Source organism: Vigna radiata, chromosome 6 (genome assembly GCF_000741045.1).
Source record: "Vigna radiata var. radiata cultivar VC1973A chromosome 6, Vradiata_ver6, whole genome shotgun sequence".
NCBI lineage: Eukaryota > Viridiplantae > Streptophyta > Magnoliopsida > Fabales > Fabaceae > Vigna > Vigna radiata.
In genome coordinates, this window is record NC_028356.1 from 30,652,658 (window position 1) to 30,666,657 (window position 14,000).

Consider the following 14,000-nt stretch of genomic DNA (forward strand, 5'->3'; position numbering starts at 1 on the left):
TGAGTATCTCAACTAAATAATTAAATTTTAAAAAAACCTCCGACCTTATATATTGCAGACAACTAGGAATATTTTTTTCTTAAATATAATTAACATAAAATTATTTTCAAATGCATTGATTATACTTTTCTCGTACCATTAATTTATAATGAGACATCCAGTCGTCTCTGATGAAGGTGGATGCATTTATTAGGATAAAAACATATATTGGTTAAAATAACTTATTGAATTATTAATTATGTCATTGGATATAATCCCTACTTAAACTATTTAATTCGATAAGTACATCTCTTAAATAAAATTTAAATGTAATATTATTAATTAGGATGTTGCTCCCTGCACCTTTCCAAGTGAGACCTGTACTTCTCCACTATTTTAATTTATTTCAAAAATATTCTACACCTTCCCACTATTTTCTTTTATTTCAAAACTACCCTACACCTTCCCACTATCCTTAACAATTTTTCTCTTTCTCTCTCTACATTAATAGAACATTTACATGGCTTATTAATGGAGCATTTACATGACTCAGATTTGAACTTGTAATATATTTTCTTAAATAAGTTCGATTCAATCTTATTTTTGCTGTTGAATATATTTTTTTCTTTTCAAATTACTTAATAAATGATAAAATTTTGTTCTAAATTTCTAGAAAAATGTTTATATATATGTGTTTTTTTTACATATAATATCTATAATTTTTAACATTATATTATGTTTTAACTTATTGACTTAAATAACATGAATAAAATATTTAATTTATTAGATAAATAATATAAAAATATTATTACATACTTAAAATATAAAAAAAAAAAGTTATTTTTTAAAGATTTAGAATTTATTTAGTTCTTTTGTCATTATAAAGTTAGTATATAATAATAATAATATATCTTTATTTACTATTAATATTAACATGTTTATTATTTTGTATTTGCATCTGACTTTTAATTTTATAAAATGGAAATGTGGAAGTACTAATATTGAAGTTTCCTTTGAATTTTATGTTAAAAATTATAGATATTATAGGTAAAAAAAACACACATATAAACATTTTTCTAGAAATTTAGAAATAAAATTTTACCATTTATTAAGTAATTTGAAAAGAAAAAAATATATTCAACAATAAAAATAAGATTGAATCAAACTTATTTAAGATCACAAGTTCAAATTTGAGTCATGTAAGTGCTCCATTAATGAGCCATGTAAATGCTCCAATTAATGTAGAGAGAGAAAGAAGGTTAAGAATAGTGAGGAGGTGTAAGATATTTTTGGAATAAAATAAATAAAACAGTAGGGATGTGTAGAATATTTTTAAAATAAATTAAAATAGTGGGGAGGTACAGGTCCGAGTTGGAGAGAGCTAACACCCTATTAATTAAAATTAGCCCATTAAACTACTTTGAATTAGTTTTAAGGATTTAAACATTTTGTTATTTATATGTATTAATGGATGGATTCCATTATTTTTATCAAATATAAATGAGATCAAAATATGCTAATGATCAACTAGGAGTTCTTCAAATTAACGATGATTAAGACAACTTTTCTGATATGTATTAAATATGAGACATTTTAAAAAGAGTGTGTAGTTTGAATATATATTGACAATCACAAATTATTATTGTAGATATTGGTCTTTAAGGGTGTTACAAATGGATGTACACCATGTTTGCACCCCCACCAAATACGCTTGTCTGTTTTTCCAACACGTTCTTATTTCTGCATGCATGCATGCAGCCACTTTCTTTTTCTATCATTCTTTCTCAACCCAGAGAGAGAGAGAGAGAAAAAAAAAATCTAACAAATAATACTCCCTCTGGATTCTCCAGAGGGATACTTTTCTTCCACCTGTTCCTCCCACAACGAGACCTGGGGATTCACCTAGGCTCGCCATTCAAGTGAGTCTTTTTCTTTCTGTTTTTCCCTTCTGCAGATCAAATGAATCTCATCATGGTTGCATGGTTCCTAGATAACTTTGTTTTTTTGTAAACACATGTGATCAAAGATTCAAGTTTTCTTGTGAATGAATCGAAAAACATTCACAATCCATTATTTAGATATCATTACCACAGCAAATGCCTTGATTCACAATTTTCTCAGGATTGTGATGAATCCACAATCCTTTCCAACCATAATTTAAATTAAAAAGCATTTGCAAAGAATTTAAGAGAAGATTCTGATATATGGTGTTCAATGTCAGGAATATATAACAATGATGTCTATATATATATATATATATATATATATATATATATATATATATATATATATATATGTTCTAACACTGAATTCAATTATTTAAATCATGGTTTATGTGACTGGTGTAGGAATTAGTTGAAATATTTAACTGGGTTCTTTTATCCAAGTTGTTTCATACACATGGTCAACCAACAAAATTATGGAAGTCCTTTATTTCATAGTGCTTAAGAAAAAAAATAATTTGATTTCATCTCAAGATATTATAGTATTCTCAAATGTAACTAGTTTTGGGAGTTTGTGATTTGATGATCTAATTTTTCTTGTTTGCATCAGATATGGAGCCTTTTGAAGGAGTCATTAAGGATTTCAAAGGAAGGGCTGCTTTCTATAAACATGATTGGACCAGTGCATTATGTTCTGGGATTAAGTATAATTCTTGTTTATCTTGGTCTTCTGGGATTAAGTATAATTCCTGTTTATCTGTGCTTAATTTTGATTTGTGATTCTTTGAGTAATATGTTAGGATATTGGCTCCAACTTTCTACATCTTCTTCGCTTCAGCTCTTCCTGTTATTGCTTTTGGGGAACAACTTAACAGGGACACAGGTAAAACTTTTCTTCAACAATTTGTAGTTACTTTCAGTGGCCAATGCTATGCTTTTTCTTCCATAACCAACCATCCATATCATGTTTTTACAGGTGGAAGTTTAAGTACAGTTGAAACACTAACATCAACTGCTATTTGTGGAATTATCCACTCAATAGTTGGTGGTCAGCCTATGTTGATTTTGGGAGTTGCTGAACCAACAGTTATAATGTACACTATTCTGTATCAGTTCTGCACAAAAAGTCCAGATCTTGGTGCTGAGATGTTTTTGCCTTGGGCTGGATGGTATGTATCTGTCTATGATTCATATAAATATATTCTAAATACATGTATAAGATGTACATTTAAATATGTACATAAATTCATATCAATATCCTTACTAGACATCACTATATATGAATAAAAGAAAAACTATGAATCATTTGGCTGTTGAAAATCTAAGTCTGAGTCTAAGTTTTACATTGGATAGAAATGAGAAAGTAGAACACCATATATAGATGAATGACCTGTTAACCCATTGTCTTAAGATTTTGAATAAAGAGTGATGTTAATCTCTAGTAAAGTTCGACTCAGATGTCATTGATGTTTATCTCTTTCCAATAAACCTCTTTCTCGATAAATCCAACATTGTCATAATAAATCTTTTCCATTGTGTATCAAAACGGTTAATATCATTAATGTTTCTATTGTTAAACAACATACTTATGATCCATAAGTAGGTATATTATGTATATATATGAGTAAAGTATTAAAAGTTATCATTATTTATGTGAAACAAATCAAGTAATCGGTATTTGGTAGTTATCTATGTTTGACATTTTGGTTTTACCATGTTCTTAACTTTTGAAATATAGTTTTTTGAACTGTAGTATTTTCTACATCTACGTTGTATGTTCAATTGTGTTTCAGGGTTTGTGTGTGGACAGCTCTCTTGCTGATTTTGCTTGCAACTTTCAATGCCTGCACAATTATCTCGAGGTTCACAAGACTCGCAGAGGAATTATTTGGCATGTTAATCACTGTCCTTTTCTTCCAAGAGGCTATAAGGGTACATTGCTGATTGCTGACCCTTGGAAGAAAAATAGAATGTTAATTCTGCACTTCAAGATCTAACTAAAAAATCATGTGATCCTCAGGGAATCAAGGGTGAATTCGATACACCCATATCAGAAAATCCTTCTGCAGAGGAACATCAATTCCAATGGCGGTATATAAACGGACTACTTGCAGTCATTTTCTCTTTTGGAATACTTCTCACTGCCATGCTCAGCAGAAGAGCAAGAACATGGAGATATGGAACAGGCAAGTGCCTCCAAGTATCTGCATATATACTGGTAGATATTGTTAAGATATCATTAAATATTGTTAGTTACGGATTTAGACTTATCTCTCAGTATTTTTCTATATATAAATGCATAACCCTATATGATCAACCCAGGATTCATCCATATGAGGCCATGCTCAAAGTTTTAAACTTTTCATGTAAGACTTGGGGATATTTGGAAGAACTGTCATAAGAATCTCTAGAAGAAAAGAAAGTGAAAAAGGGTTATTCCTGAAGTGAAAATTAGTTGTTTCTATGAAGTAACCTATGCTTAAAGTAAATTTAGTGTTTGAAGTGCTTCTCTTGTTTTTCTTTTCCAGGAGTGTTTGTGGAGAAACTCTTCCAAACATGCTAATGATTTATATGTATATTTTTTCACTGTTTTGATCTTCTTTGTGGCATTCAATGCAGGGTGGATGCGAGCTATTGTTGCAGATTATGGGATTCCATTGATGGTTATGCTTTGGACTGGACTATCCTATACTGTACCCGACAAAGTTCCTTCTGCTGTTCCTAGAAGGCTGGTTTGTCCACTTCCCTGGGAACCTGCTTCTCTCTATCACTGGACAGTAATAATGGTATACTATAATTAGTAATTTTATGTCAGACAAGTTCTAGAAAACATCTAATATGGTTGATGGCAAAGTGCAGGATATGGGAAAGGTACCCGTGCTTTACATCTTTGCAGCATTTATTCCAGCTATGATGGTAGCAGGGTTATACTTCTTTGATCATAGTGTAGCTTCTAAGATGGCTCAACAGAAGGAATACAACCTTCAAAAGCCAAGTGCTTATCACTATGATATGTTCCTTCTTGGTATACTGGTATACCATTTTCTGCAAAACCTTGCTACCTAAAACATTACTTTGTGTAAACTCCATTAATTAGTTCTCTGACATATCTATATCCTTTTCATGTGTAGACTCTGATTTGTGGTTTACTTGGCCTCCCTCCATCAAATGGAGTCCTTCCTCAGTCTCCCATGCATACAAAGAGTTTAGCAGTTCTCAGGAGGCAGGTAATTATCATCTTTGTTTTCCATCAAGACCCTTGAGCCTAAAACACTGACTACAATATATTCTTATATTATTACTGTATGATTTTGTAGATGGTCCGAAAAAAGGTGGTAAAAAGTGCCAAGGATTGCATTAAGCAACAAGGAACCAACATTGAATTATTTGGAAAGATGCAAGATGTGCTTATAGAAATGGATTCTAAACCAAGTGTTAAGTATTGCTGACTTGATACTATTTATATGTGCCTATCCAACAGCAGTTTTTGATAGACATTTTGAATTTGGTTCAGACTCAAGACCTGAAGAATTTGAAGGAGGCTGTAATGCAATCTTCTGATAATAATGGAGAAACGCGTACATTTGATCCTGACAAACACATCGATTCCTACATACCTGAACGTGTTAATGAGCAAAGAATTAGTAACTTATTGCAGTCTCTCCTGGTTGGTCTATCAATTTTTGCCATTTCTGTCATCAAAATGATACCTACTTCAGTTCTGTGGGGATATTTTGCATACATGGCTATTGATAGTCTACCAGGGAATCAATTCTGGGAAAGAATATTGCTTCTCTTAATCTCACCAAGCCGGCGCAACAAGTAAGTATCCCTACAAGTTTCAAGAGAAATTCTATGTTATCCTAGGAAATTTAAGGATTTTGGTACTGTTATTAAGGCACTCTCTCCCTCTCTATCTCTCTTGGTGTCCTCAAACTCATTCAACTACTGGTCCAGTATCAAAAACCTTAGATTTCTGAGGGTAACTAAACCACTCAACTCAAGTTTTAGTCTATAAATAATGGTTTTGATATTGATATCTTGCTTCATGGTATTCAAACCTTTATTTCTTGTTGAGTTTCTAAGTATAATCTAAATCTCATATTGGATAAAAATGAAAAAGTTAAGCATAAAAAACCCATAAATCTTTGGATTGAAAATAATGTTAAGGATTGGACTCAGGTACGAAATGTAGTTAGTTTTTTCACAAGGTTGCATAGTGTAGTAGGTCTTTCATTTTTCCCTTGGTGTCCAATCATTGTTATTTTCATATAGTAAGCTAATTACATTTTAAATTTTGTCATTGGTCTAATGTGAGTACTTTTTGGCAGAATTTTGGAAGGTCCTCATGCCTCTTTTGTGGAATCAGTGCCATTCAAGACCATAGCCATGTTCACAGTCTTCCAGTGTGTGTACTTTTTAATATGTTATGGAGTGCAATTGATACCTATAGGAGGAATACTTTTCCCATTACCTTTCTTCCTTCTCATACCCATAAGAGAGCACTTGCTTCCCCACATATTCGAGCCTATTGATCTTCAAGAACTAGATGCTGCTGAGTATGAGGAAATTCTTGGAGTTCCAAATTCGGTATATATGTCATGTGCTCAACAATGTAGTTATATGTTTGTACACAATAATTTCAAATCCAAACCTTTTAACAATCTTCAAACTGTTTGATCAGATGAAAGATCCAAGTCTGGATGACAACAACGCCGAGATATTGGATCAGATAACAACTTACAGAGGAGAATTAAAGCATAGAACTGTAAGCCAAAGGAGAAACAGAGGCTTCAATGAAGAGGATCAAGAGACAGATATTTATCTATAAGGTATTCATGATAACATGCTGATTAAGAGCCAAAGAAACTGACCTTTTCTTTTTCACAAATGATGAAAATTGAGTTTAAAAGATACCAGTTTGTATTGTTCAAACTCATCTTAGTTGAGTTTTGTAGGACCTATCAAGTGAAAATTCTTCTTAAATGTGACTATAAATATGTCTGATACAACCATACATATATCGCCAAAACTAAAACGTATCTTCTAATCAAATGACTCTGATGTTGGAAGTCTTACATCGACTAGAGAAAGATCAGTTTATAATATATAAATGGGGTGCAAACCTCACTTTACATACTGGTTTTGTAGAATTGAATTAGGATTAAAAACTTACTTCTTAATATGGTATCAGAGCCATGGTTGGACTCTATCCTAACGAGATTTATATGATAATGCCAGTTTATAATATATATGTAGGTATAAACCTCACGATACAAGCTGGTAGCTAGTTTTGTAGCTTGAGTTAAGATTAAAATCCACTTCTTAATATCTATAAAAATGTCAATCATATTTTTTTCATCCGACTATTCAAATCTGATAAACAGTCTACATTTATAGTTTTCATTTCACAAGAGAGTTCTGACTGATTACATAACCCTTTACCCTTTAAAGGTTTGAACAAATATATGCAAATATAGTGTTTGTCTTATTGCTTGTCTTTGAATGATGAGTTATGGTGTTGGACAGGTTCGGCGGCTTGAAAAATGATGAGTCTCTCTCCATTGGCATGCAGAAATGGGTTTGATATGACTATGATCATGAATGGAATATTCAAGATAATTGTGAAGTCAGCAAAAGCTGAAGACATGCAATGTATGGAAACATAATCAGAAGAAAAAGGAAATGCAAATTGGAAAGAAAAGAATTTGAACTTCGATTAATTGGCCTCAACACTGTTACTAGGAAACTACATATGATTAGCTTGTTTTGTTCAAGGATCATTTCTCCTTCATTAATTGGCTACAAAGTTCTGAGAAGAATAGATTTAGCACTTGTGTTCAAGTGAAAATATAGATAATGTCTTATATATGTATGTGATGTATGTGTTCATTGAACACTTCGAGGATTTTGTAAGTATTCTTTGACCCAGTGGTGTAGACATTGTAACTGCATTTTGTAGCAAAGATTTTGACAAAAAATTATATAATATTAGTATTTGCCAAACCTAGAAGGTTTAGATTTTTTTTTATTATATTATGATGTATTTTGACATCTTATAAGCAATAGAAAAATTGGAATTTGCTGATTGAAGTAATCGATCGTTATAAAAAAAAAAGATTAATATTCACACATAATAACTGATAATATTCTCCTAATTTCACTATGTCATGTCCAAATTAGCAAAACGATTATGGACAGCTAATTGAAAATAAAAGGTAAAAGAATTCAAGAAAAAATTACAAATAATTAAGGAACTAAAACTAAAATATACTTAAGAGTCAAAGTTGTAAATGTATACAATATAAGAACCAGAATTATGATTGTAATTATAATTAAAATATGTGAGTCCTAAAATTTAAAGTTTAAATGATTTGTAAAATTGATAAGTGTTGAAAAAATTGTTGTGTAAGCGTGAAAAAATTATGATGCATTACAAAGTTGTAAATTCAAAATTTTCTTACTACTAAATTAAAACAAAGTTGGACGAGTCTATTGACCATTATAAAGTTTTTTAGTCATCAATGTTTTTTCACTTGAGATGACCTAGGGGGAGAGTGATTGAATGGATTTAAGAAAATTTGATGAAAAATTATTTTGTTGTTTATTTGAGTGAATTTAGATGTAATTGAAAGTAAACTTAAAAGTAAAATTTATAAGAATTAATGTAGGATTTGATTGATGTGATAGATAAATGATGGGAGGCGGGAAGGGTTAACGACAAATGACACTGCGGTTAACGCGCTGCAGTACGAAGGGCGAATGGGTTTAGGGTGCGCTGCAGTACGAAGGGCGAATGGGTTTAGGGTGCCCCATTTGAAACCGCAAATGGTACTGGTTAACCCCTGCCACAGTACGAACGGCGGATGGATTTTAGGAGGGTGCGTTGTGTGCATGTTGAACCGCAAATGAACGCCTCTGCAATACAAAAAGCGGTTCTACTCGTACCGCAACTGGATCAGCGCCAAAACGCAAATCATGTTGCGGCTATAGGAAACGCATCTCTGCGTTTTTTTCAATGATTTTGGTTTTGAAAGTTTTTTCAATTTTTTTTTTTAATTTTAGTTTGTTCGTTAATTTTAGTTAATTTTTCTAAGTTTATAAAATTTATATATTATTTATTATTAATGTAATTTATATATTAATTATGAATTTAGATTAAGTATTAATTAATTTATTGAATTAAATAATTTTTGTTATCAGTAAACATTGATTTATTTGTTTTTTAAATATTTTTTTATATTATTTTTTATGTATATAATTTTAGTTAATTTTTTTATTTTTGTTTAAGAATTTAGAAATTTTATTAAATTATTTATTAATTAAATAATAATTATTATCTTTATGCATAAATTTTATTTTGTTAAATATTATATTTTTTTATTTGTATTTATTTAAGTATTATAATAAGTGATATTTTTTATTTTATTTCTTTTTTTTATTTTATTTCTTTTTTTAATATATTATTATTAATTTTAAATTTTTTTATTTCTTCTTATTTGTTTCAATATTTGTTAATATATTTTTTTAGTTATTTTATTTCTTTTAATTTTAATTTTTTTTTATATAATATATTGATAATATAATTATCTAATGAGAAACACCAATACACCATAGCTAAAACCAATAAAACACTGAAGAAAATGTTACTCAAGTGAAGAGAAAGGAGATGAGGGGGGGGTGCATTTTAGTAGTTAGGAATAGTTTTTAGGAGTTAGACATAATTAAGTAATCATTAAATATGTTTGACTGTATTAAATGAAAGATAAAATGGTAAAATTGGAGATGTAGGAAGGAACACCAAATTGTTTAAGTAGTAAAAATTGAAGATTACCAAAATACCCCTAATTGTAAGGTCCTAAAAATTTTTAAAGCCATTGGGCCTTATGTGAGATAGTCAAGCCCATAAGGCTAGGGACAACCTGACCTTAGAGAGAAATTTTTCAGAAATTAGAACTCATTTGTTAGCTTCCCTCTCTCTCTAAAAGTTGGGTTCTTTAGAAGCTCTGCCTTCTCTCTAAACCTTGCTCCATCTTCTCTCTATCCTTTCTAAAATTTATACCATTGCTTTTCCAAATAGGTGGTGCCCCTACGTTCCCGGAGTTGAGAGCTTCCAATCCATCCGATTAGTTTCGCGTCTCTGATAAGGTAAATTTCCCATTCTCCGCACCCTAGTGTTTTACTCATGCAAAGGTTCTACCTTGCAAGTAGAGTTATTTTTATTTTCCTTATCCTATCAAGCCCTAAAGTCTATGCTCTACACCAAATTGGTGGCTTGTAGGTACTGCCGAAATTACCTCTGTGCGGAGGTACTGTTAGGGCGTTTTCTAGGAACTGTGCTGTGAGAACCAAAAAGTAAAGGGAGCTAGTTATGTTTCTTTGAATTGTTTATATGCTCTACATATATGGTGAATTTTATTTTGGTGTGTTATTTTGGAATTGCATGTTAAGTTTTATGAATATTGGAGGATATGTGATGAGTTATGAAACTGATGAAAAATGAGTATGTTTAATTTATGATGGCTTGCCTATGTATGATTTTATTGATTTTAATGGTTATAGATTGAACTCTTATAATTTGTTTGGAAGTGAAAAAGTTTGTGTTATTAAAAAGAGAATCAATTTTGGGGTAGAGTTTTATGGGTCTCGGTTTGTGGAAGAAAAAGGAAAGAAGGGGGAGAGTGACTTGTGGAGGGACCTTGGAAAAAAATGTAGAGTTACATAAGTAATATGAGTAAGGGACAACGGTGTTTTGTTATTATAAAATAAATTTAGGTGTTCAATAAAGAGGAGGAAGAAAGCTACTCAATGGTTGCATGGGAAGGCTTTTGTCATGGTACGTTGAGGTGCAGAGGAGAAATTGGTTTATTTATTAACTGTGGGAAGTANAAGGGAGGATTTGTTTTTGACTTTGGAGTGCATAGGTGTGAGATCCGTGGGTCCCACTTAAATGGAAAGAGAAGTGAAGAGTTAAAAAGAGAAGAACAATGGTAACAGAGAGGAGAGGAAATAGGCAGCGTGGGAAGAAAAAAAAATGGAGTTCTTTAATTTGAATTGTTTTGTTAAATAAGTGGGTAGGTGGGAATGGGGAATGGGTCCTACGTTAGTTAAAAATAAAGGGAGAGGAATTAAGAAAAGATTAAAAATCTTGATTGATGTGATATTTTAATAGGAAATAATTAATTAGGGGTTGTGGTGTTAATTTAGGATTAGGAAAGTTTGGTTCTGTAATTTTGTTTAATAGATTTATGTTATGGAAAGAAAAGGAAGTGGGTGAATAGAATGGAGCCATGCTGCAACGGTTAGTTTATGGAAGAAGTGTTGGAGTTAGGAAATATAAAGTATGATAATAATATTATATATATATATATATATATATATATATATATATATATATATATTAGTTAGTAACAGATAGTACGTATTTTATTAATATAATATAATTATAAAAAAAAAATTAATAGGTATGTATGATATGTATAAAAGAAAATAGTAATAGTTGGTGATGTTCATAATAATTTATAATATTATAATAAAATTAAAGGAAATATGTTTTCAGTGTATATGAGTGTAGTCATTGAAAATAAATTATAAAGATTCTGGTATTGATAGATTATGGAACTGTTGCTTTTATAAGTTTTGATGAATGAGTTAATGTATATTGTTGAGATTGTGTATGTGTTAATTGTGGCAAAAAGTATATGATTACAAAGTGATGAAAGTACGAACCAAGTGGTAAACCAAGTTCCATCTATGTAGAATCTCTTGGAGAGATTCTTAGTGTTTTAAAATGAAAGTAGGGGCTGGGAGTCATTCTGACGCATCAATGGTCAATCAAACTCACTTAGAGAGGTTGAACCATGTGGTGAGAAGTAGCAGGAGGTCTTTAGTCTTGGGGGATCCCAGTATGCCTTAAGGCGCAGAACTGACTAACCTCGTGAGTGTGGCAAGGTGGGGAACCCAAGTTTAATAAGTCACCACAGGTGCAAGACTCGCCATAGCTCGACTATCATTTTAAAGTCCGGACGAGTCAAGTCTAGTATTCAACATGTTAGGATTTATGCCTTAATATGTTTTGATTAAAAAATTAACTCTTGTATATTATATGTTTGATATGATGTATGCTTTTTATATAATTAGCTCACCCTTGCATTTGCTTGTGTTTGTGCCATGTTGTATACTTTTCTTTTGCAATGATCATCCACTTGGATGTGAGCAGAGGAGAAGTCACTGTGGAGAACGTCTTGGAGGAGAATGGAGATGCAGCTGCCTAGATGCTCTAGGATTTCATAGCCTCTCTTGTTATTTGAAACACTTTCTTTTTATGTTTTTTTTAGATACTTTAGTTCTTCAAGTTTTAAATTTCTCCTAAATTTGGATAACTGTAATCCCTAATTCTTAAGTACTTAACTGTCGTCCTAAATTCTGACTGCTTTCTAGTATTGTATGTGATGACGTCTTATTAGTATATGCATATCACACTAATTAATAATGTAATAAAATGATAATTATTAATATTATATTTCATTGTAAAGAAATTTATAAAAAATAAAAATTAACATTAATTATTAAAATTAATTTAAAAAATGTAAAAAAATTATAAATACGGTAATCAGCAGCAGCACCTTGACCCATGAGTTCCATTACTCGATCGTGCTTACCCTCTTCACACAGGGCCACCAAATACACATTCGAGGATCACGAGGTGTTTTGGTTTTGATGATCAAGTTTCAATTTGGGTTCTATGGGATGATTCCCCTTATGCAAAGGAGGGATTTTGTAAGTGTTGTTGCCATTTCGACGCCTGCTGGAATCAAGAATCGCGTAGGTGCAGATAGAAATGGAGGTAGAGGAATGGGTGAACACAACGGAGTTTGCTGCACGTGAAATGGATCCCACAGTAGCCATTGAAGTGTGAAATTTGAGCTCCATGCTTTCGGGTAAGATGAAGCTATTGGAAAACAAAATATCTGCTTTCCTTCAAATTTAATTTATAGGAAATAGCCCCGCTATTTCTACAAAGCCTGCAGACGCTACTGGACCAAAGGCGACTCTCTCCGCAACATCCTCGCCGATGGCGGCTGCCGAAAGAACCGTCGATGTCGGGCTCCTGCATGGACTGCTCCATGGACCTCTACATCTCGCAAATCCTCTCAATTCCGTTTTCGTAAATCCGCAAAAGTAAACAACACGTATCTCTCATTTCCATCTTCGCTTTTCTTTCTCAACAGTACCATCCACCAGAGTGTAAAGAATTCTCTCATAAATGTGGTTTAGATTAATATTAATGACAAAATATATCTAATAAACTCAAGAATAATATCATCTCTTTAGGTATTATATTTATACATAGAAATTAATATTTAAGAATTTTAATTCAATTAACGTTTTATGCTAACTTTAATTTTAACGTTGAAAGAAAGAAATTAATAGTTTAAAATGACAATTGTTATTAAGATTTTTTATATAAGAAAAATCTTATTTAGAAGAACTTATTATTTTATTTTATTCATATACTATATATATAAAACAAAATATGACAAAATACCAAATATTTATAATATCTCAATTTTAATATTCTAAATCTGAATAATAACTAAATATATTTTTATGTTTATAGGAAAAGTAAAGGATTTCCTAAAATTAATTTAAATAAAAAAGTTATTAGTTAATTATTTTCAAGTTATAGTTAATGACAATTGAATGATAGAGAAAGAAAGTCCCACAACTTTTTTTAATTAAAATAGTCAATACCTTTCGTTCTCTTCTCATTAAAATAATGGTTTCCCATAATTTTTTTTTTAATAAAGAGAAAAAAATAAAATAAATAAAATACTGAATAAATTGCTATTAATTTTTACAAATTACTTTTGTAATTCTTTTATAGTAGTAAAATGAAAAAACAATCATAAATTCTTTTATAGTATAAGCACGTGTAGAAAAAAAATTATAATTTATAAAAACATAGAATTAGATATCACATGTCAATTAAAGATCAAGATAAAATTAAAGTGTATAAATAGATACAAATCTTATTTTATAAGTTGATTTTAGAAAAATATTTCACATTTTATTACA

General features: G+C 30.7%; 1 protein-coding gene across 1 annotated transcript; it reads left to right on the forward strand.

Moving 5' to 3' along the window:
* Positions 1 to 1,770: 1,770 nt before the first annotated feature.
* LOC106763692 (probable boron transporter 7) lies at positions 1,771 to 6,753 on the forward strand. Its single transcript, XM_022782226.1, has 13 exons — positions 1,771 to 1,898; positions 2,533 to 2,626; positions 2,723 to 2,805; positions 2,899 to 3,091; positions 3,716 to 3,854; positions 3,943 to 4,108; positions 4,542 to 4,708; positions 4,782 to 4,955; positions 5,054 to 5,149; positions 5,240 to 5,354; positions 5,417 to 5,744; positions 6,254 to 6,551; positions 6,607 to 6,753. The coding sequence occupies exons 2-13, from the start codon at positions 2,535 to 2,537 to the stop codon at positions 6,751 to 6,753; spliced, it is 1,998 nt and encodes a 665-aa protein (XP_022637947.1). The 5' UTR covers positions 1,771 to 1,898; positions 2,533 to 2,534.
* The last annotated feature ends 7,247 nt before the right edge of the window (positions 6,754 to 14,000 follow it).

Bases quoted from the DNA above. Each gene is read 5' to 3' on its own strand.
- LOC106763692 (XM_022782226.1), top strand. From the start codon at position 2,535: ATGGAGCCTTTTGAAGGAGTCATTAAGGATTTCAAAGGAAGGGCTGCT. The intron at 3,092-3,715 runs GTATGTATCTGT...ATTGTGTTTCAG, and splicing joins TTTTTGCCTTGGGCTGGATG to GGTTTGTGTGTGGACAGCTC. The intron at 5,150-5,239 runs GTAATTATCATC...ATGATTTTGTAG, and splicing joins TAGCAGTTCTCAGGAGGCAG to ATGGTCCGAAAAAAGGTGGT.